Raw genomic sequence first — 18,361 nt, 5'->3', positions numbered from 1 at the left:
ATGTATTGTTGATAACGACGCCGACGACGATGATAAGTGTATAGTTGCGTAGTAGTTGCTTAGTTTTATATGCAATTTAACGCCGCTGTGACGATGTGGACTGAGTCTACTGATGTCATGTTGGTTGGAATTTCTGCGTATTTTCCTAAGGTACGAGTACGGGTGATCGATGAGGAAGTTCAGATGCGACTGTCGTAATAAAAATTGAAACGAGAACGACGTATATTGTTTCTTGGAAATGGTTACTGCGGTATTGAATTGATTGACGATGGGCGAAATTTGGTTCAAGTTCAGAACTTGGGGTGCTTGAGATGGTAAATTTTTTATTGGGGGGGGGGGGAGGAGAACGTGGTTTAAAATATTTGTAATTGAGATGTCAAATGCTGAAATTGATTTTTGGTACAGTATTGTCTGATTTTTAGTTGTCCATTTATCCGAAGGAAAAAATTTTCCAATCTGATTAATCCACGAAACTCAAATCTATTCTAACGATTTCTGGTGCAGTTTTTTCGAGCCCTCTCAGTGAAAAAATTACACGTGATTGTAGCAAAATAAGCGAGGTCGATGCCTTCGTATCGAACGAATAATGTAAAACAGGTGACAATGTGACAAATACATAGTGACATCGGTCTGTGAACTTTGGGAAACCCTGATGTCCACGACATTTCTCTCTGAACCGCATTCTTTGTGCAAAGGTGTACTCTCGTTGTCGTACTTGGCTATATTATGCATAAATAGCGACGTGGACGTGATTATTCGATTTTGTTGTACTGTACTTGTGTTGTGTACATGTATGTATGTAGGTAGATGTACATTGTGCAGTGTGTTACTTGTTTTGACTTGAGTGAGAACCGTATGGAATGAATCGTGGATATTTGTGGCTAGTTTTTGTATCTTTTTGACTAGGAAGTTGGACAGAAATCGACGACTGAGACTCTAAGTAGCTGTGGAGATGAAAAATGAGATCAGTTTTGTGCCCCTGTTGCCCCTAATGAGTTGAGAATTGATGTGAGTGTTTTCAATCGTGCAGATATGCTTGTTTTCCTGCTCACCTCCCCCCCCCACCTCCAGCGAGCTGACTTCACTGAGGAAACCTCCAGTTGCTGTTTTGGAATACTCTGTAAATGTTTGGCATTCCATTTTGGAATTAAAGTTTGCATACTTCTGAGCTACAGACTTCTTCCCTTCAGATCCTCTTTTTCTTCGCTTTGCTTGATTGATACTTAGTCGTAGTGATAACTGAGTGATGATACGTCCAATTATCGGTCGTCATTCGATGTAAATGTGATTCACCATTACTAACAAATCCGGAAATACACCGCCGCACTCATGTCGCCCATCCCGAGCAAATGAAGCTGACAAAAGAATAAAATTCACTCAGTAAAATGTCGTCGTAAATTTTATTTTTTGTCGACGACAGTGATCTCGACGCAGGCAAAATCGTAATGGTTAAGGAATTCGTCGTCTTTCATTTTTCGCTGATTCTCGGTTCTGGATTTGCGTTCATCAAAATAGTATATCGTATGGTGAAAATGAATTAAGCAATAGTGAGGATTGTGTGTGATATTAATTTATACCTATGTAGCTGCTCGAATTCGTCGCATCAAGTATAGCAATTTTGCAAGTATAAGGAATTTCAATGGAGTCAGTTCGGCTATGGTATTTTTCTTCTCTCGATATCGAATTAGGTATTTTTTGTCGGCGTCTGCATTTCTTTATTTTTAGAAGTCTCTCGGTGATGAAGGGAGAGTAAATTGCGAATGTTTGACATTGACTATGCGTCAGAAAGATTTTTAGTGTGGTGTTATATTGAAGTATTGTGCAATATAGAACCTTAGTTCACCAAAAAAACAGGTTCCATAATAGATCAAATTTTAAGTTGCTCTCCTTCTCCCCTCCCCCCATTTCGAGTCAGAGCGAACTGTCGTAGAATTGATCAAAAGTAACTTGCAACTTGTCAAAATGAGTTGTAATTTCAAAAAAAAAGTTCAAAGTTTGTTCAGGCATTTTTGAAAATTTTTAAACTAAAATAAAATTGGGTCACGATTTTCGATACTTTTGAAAAAAATGTCATACAACTCATAAAAAATGGATTGAAACTTCGCTCAAAATAAGAGTTTTAAACACGAAATTTGGGGTTGATTTTTATGAAATTTCCAAAATTGTGTCGTGCGATGAGTCGATCAAAATTGGTCAACATTTTGCGAGAAAATCAAAACTTTTTTGCTGAGCATTTGTGAAAAATTGCAGCTTGAAATTTATAATAGTCGATTTTATAGAAATTATCATAACCAGGGCTTTTTTTTTCGGGGACACCTACAGGGCATTGCGTAACCTCAGAAGAAAATTTAAAAACTTGATATAGAAAAATTTCCATAAAAACATAAAAAAAACCATTTGAGGAAAAATGAAATTTGACAAAAAACTGTTTTTAAGAAGCAATTTTGTGAAGAAAAGGACCTTAAAATGAAGGTCTTTTAGACAGGTAAGGCAAAATCAATGCTTTTTGGACGTTTTGGCGAAAAAAAGCACAAATTTCTTGGCAATTCTGGCAAAAATTACGATCAGTTTGACTATTTTATCAAAAAAATAATCTCTGGCAATTTTCATAAAAAACGGGTATTTTTTGACAATTTGGGCAAAAACAGGACTTTTTGGGCAAGAACAGGACTGTTTGATAATTTTCGCAAAAATTTGCCTTTTTTAAAAATTTTACCAAAAATTTGCCCTTTTTGAAAATTTTACCAAAAATGAGCACTTTTTGGCAATTTTATCAAAAATGAACTTTTTTTGACAATTGTGTCAAAAATTGACACTTCTCAACACTTTTTCCCAAAAATTGGCCCTCTTCTTAATTTTTCATTTCCGTTTTTGATTTTTTTTTGTATTTTCAATTTTATTTTTCATGTTATTTCATTTTGGAGAATAATTTTTGGTTTTTCAGTTTGGGTTTTCGTTTGCAGGTTGTTTTCAATTTTTTTTTTTTTTAGATTGACGTGTTTTAAATCTTGTTTTTTGAGGTTTTGTTTTCCCTTTTTGAAAATTTTACCAAACATGAGCACTTTTTGGCAATTTTATCGAAAATGAACTTTTTTTGACAATTGTGTCAGAAATTGACACTTCTTAACACTTTTTCTCAAAAATGGGTCCTCTTCTTGATTTTTAATTGGTTTTCAGTTTTCATATCCGTTTTTGTTTTTTTTTGTATTTTCAATTTTATTTTTCATGTTATTTCATTTTGGAGAATAATTTTTGGTTTTTCAGTTTGGGTTTTCGTTTGCAGGTTGTTTTCAATTTTTTTTAGATTTGACGTGTTTTTAAAATCTTGTTTTTTGAGGTTTCATGTTTTTTTTTTTTTTTTTTTAGTTTTTAGTTCTTATTTTCCTTCGGTTCCAGTTTTCGTTTCAATTTTATTGTTTGTAAGGAGTATGTTTTGGTTTTTCAGTTCAAGTTTTTTGTTTGGATTCTTATTTTTTTTTATTTAAATGACGTGTTTTAATTTTAAACATTGTTTACTTTGTTTTTCGTTTGAAATTTCATCCTAGACTGATTCTTTATATTTAAAATTATGTGATTTGAAACGGTTGTGTCCTTTCACGATCAAGATCAATTGAACGTGAACGCGAAAGGGAAAACCACGAAAAGATTAAAATGAAAAATTAATTTCTTAGTTTAAAAGTCTTGGTTTTGTTATTCTTATTATTGTTTTCATCCTCATTTTCGATTTTTTCGTTCTTTTTTCGTTTACTTTTTCTGTTTGTTTGTTTGTTTTTATTTTGTTTTCTCAAACCTGTGGAAATTTTTTTGATTTTTAATTTTCGGCATGATTTTTCAGTGATGACAAAACTTTTGCATTTCAGTTTCAGTTTTACTTTTTTCAATTCTATTTTTAGTTTCTGTTTTTTTTTCAGTTTTAGCTCTAGTCTCAGTTTTTTTTTCAGTTTCAGTTTTAGTTCACTGTTTTTCCCATAAGATTCGTAATATTTTGGAAATTTATTGGAAAAAATGAACCATAAAAAACCAGGTTTGCTTTTTTCAATTTTAGTTTAAATTTATTTGTATCAAGACAAAACTTTTATATTTCAGTTTCAATTTTCAGTTTTTAGTTTGAGTTTTCCTTTCTCAAGTTCCTTTTAGTTTTGCTCATTTTTTTGATTCAGTTTCAATTTCAGTTTTTAACCAGTTTCGGTTTTCCATCACTGCTGTTTTCAGCAGAGTTTTGAAAACTGGATGTTTCTTCGATTTTTATTTCCGGATTTTTTGGGTTTCCAGTTTTTTGTTTCCGTGTTTAGATTTTTTTTGGTCTTCAGTTTTCGTTTTGTCATTCCATCGTTTTTCTTGAAATTTTGTTTCATTTTTCGGTTTTTAAAACCTTGACTGTAAAGAAGTGTAAAATCAGAAAAATATTCCAGAACAGGGTGTCCACTCATTTCTGGGAATGGTTTTCCCTGACTTTTCCAGGTTTTCCAGACCAATTTTTCCATTTTTCCAGACAATTTTTTTTATTTTCTATGCTTATATACCCCACACTTTAATTAAAGACGAATGAGGGGGGGGGGGTAATTTTATTTCATAAGCTTCTCTTCGAACTGCAGGATATTTCTTCGGATATAAAAAACAGCTAAACTAATTCGATTATTAAGTTTTTAAATTAAAAATAAATAAATAAAACATGCATCAATTTTGACCAATTTATACAATATATGACTTATAAAAATTTTTCTTTTGTTTTTGGATTTTTGGAGGCCTGAAAATATGAAATTTGTTCTTTTAAAAATGAGAAACAAATTGGCCCGAGCGAAGCAAGGGCTAGAACTTTTGAAAATTTTCATTTCGAGATGCCTAAAAACGAGGGTTTTTTAATGCAAGGAGTTTATTTTTTGGTTTCTTGAATTTTAATATTGGAATGTTTTTTTGAAAGAAGTTACTTTGGAAAAAGAAAAGAGAACAGGCTCGAGCGGAAGCTTCTGAAAATTTGCATTTCGAGAGGCATAAAAACGAGGTTTTTTCAAATGAGGACAAGCATAGTTTTTTTTGGCTTTTAAAATTTTAGAATTTGAATGATGTTTTTTTCGAAGGAAATTGATTTTGGCAAAGAAAACAGAACAGGCCCAGGCGAGGGCGAAAGCTCATGTAAATTTGTATTTTGAGATGCATAAAAATGATGATTTTTAACAAGCCCGAGCGAAGCGAGGGCAAAAGCTTTTGAAAATTTGTCTTTCAAGAAGTAAAAAATAACGTTTTTCTTTCATCATAGGTCCTTATCCAAAATTTGCAATTGATCATTTTTTCAAAATTCCAGGGATTTTGCGAGAAAATTACGAAATTCCGTGACTTTTCCCTGACTTTTCCAGACTGACCAAATTCCGTGACTTTTCCAGGTTTTCCAGTCTTATGGACACCCTGCAGAAATTTAATTTTCATTGATTGCTGATTTTTATTTCAATTGTGTAGCCTTGAATTTGGAATTGTCGTTTGCCAATACCAAAAACCACAATCATTCTTATGATAACTGAAAATGAAGTTTTTCAATTTTTTGTTTTTGTTTAATTCAAGTTTTCAGTTTTTTCGTTTTGGTTTTGTTTTCAGGTTTTTGAGTTTTCTGTTTTTTTTTCGTTCATCTTTTTCAAATTTTTTGTTTTCAGTTTTGTTTTTCGTTTTTTCAAAACTTTAGTTTCAACTGTTTTTCTGTTTTTTTTTTGATTTTTTTTTGGTCTCAGGTTTTTTGTTTTTTACAACCCTGGTTTCAGATATTTTCAGTTTTTTCGTATTTTTGAAGTTTTTTTTTTATCGAAGATGAAAATTTAAAAGTGAAATGTGGGAGTATGTTTTGAATTTGAGAATTCGAGATTTCGAGCTCTCTTCAGCACATGAGCAACGTGTTACTCTCGACGAGCGACGTCGCCGTCGCTGTCACGCCGCCCTGCAGCCCTGAGCTCTGCTACCGCCTGCCCGAACGTGTTGTGTACTGCACGTAAATATTCGCAGGTGGGGTGGCGGCATGGCATGGTATCACCACCACCACCTCGCCGCGCCACCTCATGCCACATTACCGCCGCCGCCATCCTCGTGGTTGTCGTAGTCGTAGCCGTAATCGTAATCCCTGCCACCGCATTTTTCCACGTTGCTTGTAGATGTATTCGCGCCGCCGTCATTGTCGCCCCCTGCCCCCCTCCACGGCACCTGTAATCGCCGCCGCCGCCGTCTTCTCTCCTCCAAGTACACTACGTATATTGTGCGGTCCTCGCGATTACCATTACCGCCACATAGCGTAGCGCTGGGCGAGTTCGAGTTTTCTTCAGCGTCGTCAGCCGAGCCGCGCAGTGTTCAACATTCTCGCGAACGCGAATTTAATATCGCCTGCTCGCCTGCTGGCTCCTAGCTCTGCGTGCTTCTTCACGAAAATCCATGTGCTAACGTGCGCGTACTCGAGAATCAATGCTCCTATAATATATTTTTTGAGCGAAATTTTTTTTTCCTTTTTCGTGTTCTTGTCGAGCATTTTGATTGCATTTTCATTTCGACATTTTTTTGTGTCAGATCGCGAGTGCTACTTTGGTTCTACCGCATCATCCGTCCAGTCAGATGATAATGTTGGGCAGGTCGTAATATAATTTGGACTTCGTCTGGTCGACGGAATAGTGATAATTTTACGATATCGTTGGGAATCTCGAGTCTGTAGTGTTCGACGACGTAATACTTACGTTTGTTTTTATTTTTGAGCGTATCGTTTATAGTGACGTGTGTTGCTCGAGCTCAATCCTTTTTTTTTCTCTCGAGTGTCGTTTTGTTTTTGTACATTTAATTGGAGTGCAATTTTTGATTTCGATTGTTTCGAATATTGAAATGATATATTTTCACATCTATAATTTTCTATTCAATTGAGAGCCTATTCCGACTGTAAGCCGATAAAATGGTGGTCGTTGTTTACGAATCGGAAAATTGGGCACCGTTTCCTCCCAAAAAGAAATGGATACGACATTATTTGGGTAAGCTGTGCCATTAGTTTGATATTTTATGGTTGTGGTGGTGTTTTTTTGGGCAATTTTGACCAAAGAGTCTGACAAGCGAAGGACTACATGGATTTTGTTTCATTTTTTTTTGTGAGGTGGGGGGGGGGGAGAATCATGACTCTGGCGAGTGCTCAATTTAAAAAAACTCTGTTCGCCGCTAGGTGATCTTGGCGCCTGCTGTTGAATGGGATTTGTTTCCTCGACAGACATGAGACATGGACGGTAAATACGCCGGACGCCTTCGCCAACCCGGATATGAGATAACACCCAGGCGATAATATTTTGTACAATGAGAGAAGCTAGATTTGTGCATTTTTACTGGGTGTTCCGCAATTATGTTGATGATAATTTGCAACACTGTTTCGTAACCCAATCATCCGAGTTCTGTCCACGTCTAGACATTCTCTGCGCTATGAAGGAGTTGTACAGAATGCTCTGAAAATCGTATCGTTGATCTTGTAAATTGAGGAAATTATGCCATTCGTTGAGCTGAATTTTACCAATTTTGAGAATATTCGAATCATTTTTGAATTTAGAAATAAATGGTTTAAAAAATAAAAATTTTGAATGATGAACATTGTGAAAGTCCTCACTCCCAAAATAGAGGCAGGGTGTCCACAGGTCTGGAAAACCTGGAAAACCTGGAAAAGTCAGGGAATTTGGTCGGTCTGGAAAAGTCAGGGAAAAGTCAGGGAATTTCGTGATTTTCACGCAAAATCCCTGGAATTTTGAAAAAACGATCAATTGAAAATTCTGAATAAGGACCTGTGATGAAAGAAAAACTCTGTTTTTCACTTCTCGAAACGCAAATTTTCAAAAGCTTTTGCCCTCGCTTCGCTCGGGCTTCTTTTCTTTTTCAAAGGCAACATGAAAGTTTCTAGATTATAAAAATCAAGTTTTTATGCCAAAAAATGAACTCCTCACGAAAAAAAACATCGTTCTTAAGCATCTCGAAATACATACAAATTTACAAGAGCTTTCGCCCTCGCTTGGGCTTGTTCTGTTTTATTTTTCAAAATCAACTTCGTTCAAAAAAAAAACACAATTCAAATATTCTTAAATTTTAAAAGCCAAAAAAAAGCTACTCGTCCTCACTAAAAAAACCAAACATAATTCAAATATTCTAAAATTTAAAAAGCCAAAAAAGCTACTCGTCCTCACATAAAAAAACCTCGTTTTTATGACTCTCGAGACTCAAATTCTCAGAAGCTTCCGCCCTCGCTTCGCTCGAGCCTGTTCTCTTTTCTTTTTCAAGAGTAAACTTCCTTCAAAAAAACATCCATTCCAATATTAAAATTTAAAAAACCAAAAAATAAACACTCTTCGCATTCAAAAAAAAAACTCGTTTTCAGGCATCTTGAAATGAAAATTTTCGAAAGTTCTCGCCCTCGCTTCGCTCGGGCCAATTTGTCTCTCGTTTTGAGATGGACAAATTTCACATTTTGAGGCCTTCAAAAATCAAAAAAAGAGAAGAAAAATTTTCATAAGTTATACGAATACATAATGTAGGTATCTTATCAATTGGCCAAACTTGATGCATGTTTTATTTATAGCTGTTTTTTTATATCCGAAGAAGTATCCAGTTCGAAGAGAAGCTTATTAAAAAAAAATTACCTCACCCCCCCAAATTTTTTTAAAAATTAAAGTGTGGGGTGAGCATATAAAATTGAGAAAAATGGTCTGGAAAAATGGAAAAATTGGTCTGGAAAACCTGGAAAAGTCAGGGAAAATTATTTCCAGAAATGAGTGGACACCCTGAGAGGGGAGGGGGGAGGGACAGAAAGCCTCTTCAAAAATATGTTTTTCTTTCGTTTTTTCCTTTTTCAAAAAATATTGAAAGGTGCCAATTTAATTTGAAAATTCGAAACACCAGAATTTTATTAAAGGGTAAGGGTACTTTTAATTTTGAAAATGGACCACTAAAACTTGTAACTGTTGAAAATTCAATGTGCGGGTTCTCTCGTTGGCGAATTAGGTAGGTGCCCGAAATAAAAACCTATGCCACGGAATGGCCGACCACGATGAGAGAAAGGGAAAGGGAAAGGGAAAGGGTTGTTTTCTTGTCGAAAATAACGTCGCAAACCTTGACCAAATACGAATATTTTATTCAACCTTGTTCTTGTACGTGTATCTATGTGCGAAGCGATGCGATGCGCGATGTGGGCGAAGGGTAAAGGATGCGAATGAGGGAAAAGGTCGCTATACATAGATGCGTTGGTGTTGGCAGCGTGTTTACCTCGTTTCAAACTTTCCAGCACGCTATCAAATCGAGAATCGTGCGTAGAAAAAAAATAAAAGGTATATCAACGCGGTGATGTGCTCGAAAAGCTACCTGCTCTCGGTTTGAGTGGTGAGGAAAAATGGAAAAATTTGGTTTAATTGGGGTAAGATGGCGTGGTTTTGTTTTTGAGTAATTTTGGAGCTTTTGGCCAGATTTTAGGGTTTCGAATTTTTTTAAAAGTTGTTTTTAGCTCTGAAGGGAAATTTTGAAGATGTGAAAATGAAATGGATTTGAAGGAAGAAAATACATACATATATATTTTTTTGAAAAATTGTGACCAAAGGATTCAGAAGGTCTTCAAAATACGATTGATCAATTTGTGTTTGTTGTAAATTTCATCGAGGCCGTTCCAACTTGGAAATTTTTCGAAATTCAACCTCCCCTATTATATCGACAACTTGTTGGTTTTGGGCCCTGAAAATTCAGATCGCTCTGGAAGGCCCAAAAATGAACTTTGGCCCCTACAAATTTGGTTTAGTGCTTATTTTTGAGCAATTTGCAAATTTCCGAAAGTATGAAAAAATCAAATGACTCGAAAACAATCGCAATTTGACTTTTTTGAAAGCCTCTAGCGAGTTTTGAAATTTTTCCAAAAAATTCAAATTGTTCTGGAAGGCCCAAAAATGAACTTGAGCACCTATTACTTTGGTCTGTGCGTTTTGGGCACCCTCTCGAGTGTTCATTTTTTACATACTTTTTTTTTCAAAATTCGATTTTTTTGTTGATTTCATTCAAATCAGAAAATTCAAGCTCAAAAGGTGCCTTTGTGAGCTTTAATCAATTTCAACGTATTTTCACGAACCAAACTTTGATTTCTGTGTTGTTGTTTTTTTTTCAAGAAAGTTTGGCACAGAGGTGTTTTTCTGGGCATCGTTCTGATTTCCTTCTTCAACTCGATAGTTTCTTTTCAATTTCAAAAAGTGATCAGATTTCAATTTTCAACCCCCCCCCCCCGAATCATTTCTCCTCACCCCAAATATTTTGCTTGATCGTTAAACTTGAAATTTTAAAATTTTTCCAAAATCTGAAAAAGTACCCTTCTCCCTTTCTTCCCATGTCGAAATTTTGTTTAATCGTGGAACTTGAATTTTCAAAAAAAAAAAAATAATAATCAATATCTGAAAAACCACCCCTCACTCTTTCTTCTTGCCTCAAAATTTTGTTTGAGATCGTAAAATTTGAATTTTCAGAAATTTTCTAACATCTGAAGAACTACCCACCCCCTCTTCCCCCTCAAAATTTTGTTTGATCGTGGAACTTCAGGGTGTCTACTGGCAAGGAAATCAAGGAAAACAAGGAAATAGCAGGGATTTCACTCGAGGTAGCAAGGAAGCAGGGAAATAGCAGGGATTTTGACAATTTCTGTGTAATAGCAAGGATTTTTCAAAAAAGTTCCTCTTGAATTTTCAATTTCATTAAACATGTATTTTCCATTTTTTTTCTTGTGATTTTTCCCATTAGAAATTGTTGCTTTCTACTTTTTGAATTATGAATTTTCGAAAGCTTTCGCCCTCGCTTCGCTCGGGCTGAATTATTTTATTTTTCCTAAATTATTTTGTTAGACAAATCTTCAATCTAACAGTTGAAAGTAAAAGGTGAAAATTGAAAAAATGATTTTAATAGAAAATAATAGTCATACTTCTTACTTCTTGAATTATTACCAATTTTTTAAAAAAATTTCCCTCGCTTCGCTTTCAAATCAAAAGTTATAAAATTACAGGGTTATGAGGGTGCAAAAAACTCAAAATTGTACTGTATTATGAAGCACAAAGTAGCGAAAAGAGGTGGGAAATTTCTTTCAAAAACATCAAAAAGCACTCAAATTTATCGTTGAAATTTCTTAATAAGATGATTTTACTGTCCTAAATTGTTTATACCATCGTCCTCGTCGGGCAGAAAATATTCTCTTCTCGTCTTAGATTCAATTTTCAAAAATCAAAAGTTGAATAAATCACAAAAAAACGAAAAAATGTACGAATTTCTGTTCGTTTTTCCTTTCTGCTAATGTCAAAAGTAAAAAATAATGAAAGGGAGGGGATGTGGTGGTGGGTATCAGTATCAGAGTTGCACATTTCGCTCCACCTTTTTTCAGTTTACTGAACGCCACTTGCTATTATTATTATATTTCATGATTTTTTTTCCATGTCGAATTTTTGTGAAGCTCAACTTTAGTTGTATTTGTGTTATTAGTAGATACACTTTTCATTCTTAATCATGCCAATTTTTTTCTTCGTGATGCTTCATCAGAATGAAATTGATTGAGAAAAACTTCAAGAAATTTCCCACAAAACGAGTACACACAGGGGGGGGGGTTGTCTTTTTAAACTTACATTTTAAGCAAGGAAAATGGCATGGAAAAACAAGGAAATAGCAAGGAATTTGATTTTTTAAATCCAGTAGACACCCTGAACTTGAATTTTCAAAAAAAATCAATATCTGAAAAACCACCCCTCACTCTTTCTTCTTGCCTCAAAATTTTGTTTGAGATCGTAAAATTTGAATTTTCAGAAATTTTACAAAATCTAAAGAACTACCCATCCCTTCTCCCCCTCGAAATTTTGTTTGATCGTGGAACTTGAATTTTCCAAAAAATTCAATATCTGAAAAACCACCCCTCACTCTTTTTGCCTCAAGTCAAAATTTTGTTTGAGATCGTAAAATTTGAATTTTCAGGAATTTTCTAAAATCTGAAGAACTACCCATCCCCTTCTCCCCCCTCAAAATTTTGTTTGATCGTGGAACTTGAATTTTCAAAAAAAAAAATCAATATCTAAAAAACTACTTCACTCTTCTTCTTGCTTCAAAATTTTGTTTGAGATCGTAAAAGTTTTATTCTCAGAATTTTTCTAAAATCTGAAGAACTACCCATCCCCTTCTCCCCCCTCAAAATTTTGTTTGATCGTGGAACTTGAATTTTCAAAGAAAAATAATCAATATCTGAAAAACCACCCCTCACTCTTCTTGCCTCAAAATTTTGTTTGAGATCGTAAAATTTGAATTTTCAGAAAATTTCCAAAATCTGAAGACCTACCCATCCCCTCTCCCCCCTCGAAATTTTGTTTGATCGTGGAACTTGTATTTTCAAAAAAAAATCAATATCTAAAAAACTACTTCACTCTTCTTCTTGCTTCAAAATTTTGTTTGAGATCGTAAAATTTTTATTCTCAGAATTTTTCTAAAATCTGAAGAACTACCCATCCCCTTCTCCCCCCTCAAAATTTTGTTTGATCGTGGAACTTGAATTTTCAAAGAAAAATAATCAATATCTGAAAAACCACCCCTCACTCTTCTTGCCTCAAAATTTTGTTTGAGATCGTAAAATTTGAATTTTCAGAAAATTTCCAAAATCTGAAGAACTACCCATCCCCTTCTCCCCCCTCAAAATTTTGTTTGATCGTGGAACTTGAATTTTCAAAAAAAAAAATCAATATCTAAAAAACTACTTCACTCTTCTTCTTGCTTCAAAATTTTGTTTGAGATCGTAAAATTTTTATTCTCAGAATTTTTCTAAAATCTGAAGAACTACCCATCCCCTTCTCCCCCCTCAAAATTTTGTTTGATCGTGGAACTTGAATTTTCAAAGAAAAATAATCAATATCTGAAAAACCACCCCTCACTCTTCTTGCCTCAAAATTTTGTTTGAGATCGTAAAATTTGAATTTTCAGAAAATTTCCAAAATCTGAAGACCTACCCATCCCCTCTCCCCCCTCGAAATTTTGTTTGATCGTGGAACTTGAATTTTCAAAAAAAAATCAATATCTAAAAAACTACTTCACTCTTCTTCTTGCTTCAAAATTTTGTTTGAGATCGTAAAATTTTTATTCTCAGAATTTTTCTAAAATCTGAAGAACTACCCATCCCCTTCTCCCCCCTCAAAATTTTGTTTGATCGTGGAACTTGAATTTTCAAAGAAAAATAATCAATATCTGAAAAACCACCCCTCACTCTTCTTGCCTCAAAATTTTGTTTGAGATCGTAAAATTTGAATTTTCAGAAAATTTCCAAAATCTGAAGACCTACCCATCCCCTCTCCCCCCTCGAAATTTTGTTTGATCGTGGAACTTGAATTTTCAAAAAAAAAATCAATATCTAAAAAACTACTTCACTCTTCTTCTTGCTTCAAAATTTTGTTTGAGATCGTAAAATTTTTATTCTCAGAATTTTTCTAAAATCTGAAGAACTACCCATCCCCTTCTCCCCCCTCAAAATTTTGTTTGATCGTGGAACTGAATTTTCGAAGAAAAATAATCAATATCTGAAAAACCACCCCTCACTCTTCTTGCCTCGAAATTTTGTTTGAGATCGTAAAGCTTGAATTTTCAGAAATTTTCTAAAATCTGAAGAACTACCCATCCCCTTCTCCCCCCTCAAAATTTTGTTTGATCGTGGAACTTGAATTTTCAAAAAAAAAATCAATATCTAAAAAACCACCTCAATCTTCTTCTTGCCTCAACATTTTGTTCGAGACCATAAAAATTGAATTTTCAGAAATTTTCTAAAATCTGAAGAACTACCCATCCCCTTCTCCTCCATCGAAATTTTGTTTGATCGTGGAACTTGAATTTTCAAAAAAAAAAATCAATATCTAAAAAACCACGTCACTCTTCTTCTTGCCTCAAAATTTTTTTTGAGATAGGAAAATTTGAATTTTCAGAAATTTTCCAAAATCTGAAGAACTACCTCTCCCCTTCTCCCCCCCTCGAAAATTTGTATGATCGTGGAACTTGAATTTTCAAAAATTGTCCAAAATCTAAAAAATCGATTCCCTTCCCCCTTTTACTTCACCACAATATTTTGGATTGTATATTTTCAAGATACTCTTTGAATTTGTTGCTGCCTCAGCCCTAAATTATCTACTCTCTAAATTTGAAACAGTGGAATTTCACTGCTTAGCAGTCACGACATTTTGGCTTCTTAAAAGCAGTAGTTTTTTACTGCAAAACAGTAAAAAATTTACTAAATTGATCAGTAAAAATGATTTTTACTGACCAATTCAGTAGATTTTTCACTGTTTTGCAGTAAAAAACTACTGCTTTTAAGAAGCCAAAATGTCGTGACTGCTAAGCAGTGAAATTTCACTGTTTCAAATTTAGAGAGTACTCTTTAGATGAGGTAGCTCTTTTTTTTTAGATTTTGAATCAGCTTCGTATTCTGTTGCCCATTTTTTTGCAATTTTTTTTTTCGTTTCTCGATCAAGCCAAAAATAATGGAAAAATTTTGAGGTAGGCCAAAAATTTGAACGAAAATATGGTGTATTTGGTTGTGATCATTACCTATACCATGTAATTATGATGATAATTTGTATGTGTACGCCAGATGTAGTACGACGACGATGACGACGAATATGGTACTTGAATAATATGATGTCAATATTATCGTACGTACGTTGTGTCTGCGTGTATAAGTCAGTCGTGAAATGTGTTTTTTTGAACTGATCTCCATCGACATGGAGGAGTGTACACTGTACGTGTAGGTAGGCAGGTACTCTCTACAGGTACAATACGCGTCTGCGAGAGTATACTTTTTGAATGTATTATTGTAGATATAGGGTTCCATGTCCGTGATTATTTTTTCCAACACTTGGCATATTGTGTTGTTGTACACTTACCTACCCAAATGACGATACCGATGTCGACGTCGTCATTAAAATATTGGAACACGATGCGACGTAGTTTTTGTTTCGGTATAGGTAGGTATATTATTTCGGTAGTAGTACGACGAAGAGGAGACGACGAAAAAACACGTTCGCAGCGACGACGACGACGTGTAATTGACATTGAATATCGTCGAGTAATTAAAAAACAAGCCGAGAGAGCTTCGAAAAAGTGAGCAGTCAGGGACGAAGAAATTCTAACGGTGTACACGCTCTTACCGCAGCGAATATTTGATTTTTCGGCCATTGTGACGACTGACGAGGTGTTCGATTCGCGAATGTTGGTGTATATGGGGAAAAAATTGGGCTAAAGGAGCTACTACTACGCAATCCTTTGCGTGGCAGGGCTTTTACGCATCCGAATCGAGCCGCCAATTTTCTTGACCTAGTTTAAGCAGTGTGCGAAAATTTCGCGTATGCTCGGCCTACTACGAGTATAAGACGTACGTAGAGCATATCGAAAAATTTCGCTGTTTCGAATCTGCTCTGCAAATTGCTCAGCTCGCAAAATTGAACCACTTCCAAATGATAATATTTTTACGAAATGTTGTATTTGTATACGCAAATACTCGTGTATAATAATGGTCTCATCGCAACAGCCGAGTCGAAAACTTCGTCGTTGTAGAGCGATTGCGCGTCGATTATTATTATTATTTTTCATATTTTTTTTCATTTTCAACGCACGAGGACGTTCGAATGGTATTGCTGGTGGAGAACAGAAGAAAAAATATAGCGAACGAAAACGTGATTACGACCTCATTTATGTATAACGATGCGATACTCTAACGTGCTTATGGTTAATGTAGTCCGTTCCCTATTGGTGCGTGTGTGTAATGTAATGTGTACCTATACATCGTACATTTTGTATTACGAATGTAGGTACAGGTACCTACCTATCTACCTAGTCTACTATGTAATCTGACTATTTGTGGCGGGTGAAAATTGAGCTTAAATTTATCGAAATGTATCGTGCAAATATACATGTTTACGTGAGCAGCGTGGACGATCTGACATCGATCGAGAGACGATTGTTATTTGTACTCGAATGAAATATTTGGCAATTGGCACGAGGGTCGAGAAATCGTGTGTAAATATTATCGAATTCGATGTACATATGCGATAACGTTTCGCGATATGTTTGAACGTTATAGTACGACGAGTATTGTATGGCGAGCTAATCGATACACTCTTGTTACTTACGGGTTCGGAAGTATTGTTTTTCTGCACCCACATGTGTGTGTGTTGCCTTTTGTCAACTTTTGTGTGCGATGTTATGTCATAATTTTCCTACAAAATGGTGGTATTGTGTGTGAGGGAATCGCCGCCGGTCTAAAATTATGTGTAAATTGGGTCATCGAGGAGAAAATCCTTGGTTTTAAAAGCTCATAAGAACGCGTGGTATGATTGATGAAGGAAATTTTACTGCGGGGATTCCCTCGAGGTAAAAAATATTGACGCGGTTTGTCGACGATTTTACTGCGAAAGTGATGCTGTCATGAATGAATCCCCACCATATAGGTGATAAAACAGTGAGAATAATAATTATGGTTTGGTGAAGAAAGTTTATCAAGGTGAGATTAGTGATCAAAGGTCATCAGAAGAGAATAACGATGAATCACTTTATCGTAAAAATAAGCTATCGGAATGTAAGTGAGACTATGGGGTTTTGATATTTTTCTGAGCTGCGATTCCCATGAAATGTCAGTGTTTTTTTTTTTGAATTGGAGATCATCAGAAAACCAGAGATAATTCCTGAATCATTTTTCAGGGTACATAGGGACGTTGGAGGGGTCCAATCGAAAAAATGAGGCGATATTCGTGTTCAGCGACCCTAGAAACCGTATAAACCATACGTCATACGAATTTTTCAATTTTTTGGTGATTTGGGGCTAATTGGGGGAGTGGGGGGGGGGGTCAATCAAATGAATTGGTTGACATTCGAGTTCAAGTTCAACATTCCTAAAACCCAAAGAAACCATATTTCGGATGATTTTGTCAATTTGTAGAAAATTTGGAGGGTAATGAGGAGGAAGTGGGGAGGGGAGGGGTCCAATCTAAAAAATGAGTCAAAATTCGTATTCAGCGCTCCTAAAACCCTAGTAAATCATATGTCACACGATTTTTCAATTTTCAGGAGATTTGGGGCTAATAGGGGGGGGGGGGGGTCGTCAATCAAAAAAATTGATTTACATTCGTGTTCAACGTTCCTAAAAACCATAGAAACCGTATGTCACACGATTTTTTTCGATCTGTCGAAAATTTGAAGGATAGTGAGGAAGGAAAGTAGTGAGGGGAGGGGGGAGGGGTCCAATCGAAAAAATGAGTCGAAGTTCGTATTCAGCGCTCCTAAAACCCTAATAAACCTTATGTCACACGATTTTTCAATTTTCTGGAGATTTGTGGCTAATTGGGGGGAGGGGGGGGGTCGGGTCGTCAATGAACACAATTGGTTGACATTCGTGTTCAGCGTTCCTAAAAACCATAGAAACCGTATGTCACAGGATTTTTTCAATTTTTGTAGAAAATTTGGAGAGTAATAAGGAAGGAGATGGGAGGGGAGGGGTCCAATCGAAAAAATGAGTCGAAATTCGTATTCAGCGCGCCTTAAACCCTAGTAAACCATATGTCACACGATTTTTCAATTTTCTGGAGATTTGAGGCTAATTGGGGGAGGGGGGGTCGTCAATGAACAAAATTGGTTGACATTCGTGTTCAGCGTTTCTAAAATCCATAGAAACCGTATGTCATACGATTTTTTCGATTTTTGTAGAAAATTTTTGGAGGGCAATAAAATAAGGAAGGGAAGTAGTGAGGGGGAGGGGAGAGGTCCAATCAGAAAAATGAGTCGAAATTCGTATTCAGCGCGCCTTAAACCCTAGTAAACCATATGTCACACGATTTTTCAATTTTCTGGAGATTTGAGGCTAATTGGTGGAGGGGGGGGGGGGGGGTCGTCAATGAACAAAATTGGTTGACATTCGTGTTCAGCGTTTCTAAAATCCATAGAAACCGTATGTCATACGATTTTTTCGATTTTTGTAGAAAATTTGGAGGACAATAAAATAAGGAAGGGAAGTAGTGAGGGGAAGGGGAGGGGTCCAATCAGAAAAATGAGTCGAAATTCGTATTCAGCGTGCCTTAAACCCTAGTAAACCATATGTCACACGATTTTTCAATTTTCAGGAGATTTGGGGCTTACAGAGGGGGGGGGGTAGTGAATAGGGGCCTTGGTGGGATCTAATCAGAAAAATAAGTTGATATTCATTTTCAGCGCTTACCTAAACGTATAAATACAAAATGTCACACAATATTTTACGTTTTTTTTTACATTTTGGCCAAAATTTTGGGGCACCAACCACCCCCTCCCCCTTTTTGGTTTTGCAAAACCTCTTCACGAAAAGTTGATCGTTGTG

The 18,361-nt window shown here is 35.5% G+C and overlaps 1 protein-coding gene across 2 annotated transcripts in view; it reads left to right on the top strand.

Annotated features, from left to right (window-relative positions):
- Positions 1-18,361, top strand: part of LOC135844389 (RNA polymerase II elongation factor Ell-like) — a 118,752-nt gene that overhangs the window by 44,178 nt on the left and 56,213 nt on the right. The window contains exon 1 of one of the 2 annotated variants that reach the window (XM_065362570.1): positions 6,262-6,989. The exons of the other annotated variant lie outside the window; for it this stretch is intronic. Within the exon in view, the coding sequence (XP_065218642.1) occupies positions 6,914-6,989 (76 nt within the window). The 5' untranslated portion in view covers positions 6,262-6,913. Of the gene's footprint in view, positions 1-6,261; positions 6,990-18,361 lie in introns of those variants that run through there. 2 annotated transcript variants of the gene reach the window in all.

This window comes from Planococcus citri, chromosome 4, assembly GCF_950023065.1.
Source record: "Planococcus citri chromosome 4, ihPlaCitr1.1, whole genome shotgun sequence".
NCBI classification, from domain to species: Eukaryota; Metazoa; Arthropoda; class Insecta; order Hemiptera; family Pseudococcidae; genus Planococcus; species Planococcus citri.
Note: the sequence above shows the minus strand (reverse complement) of the source record. Positions and strands in the feature narration are given on the sequence as shown.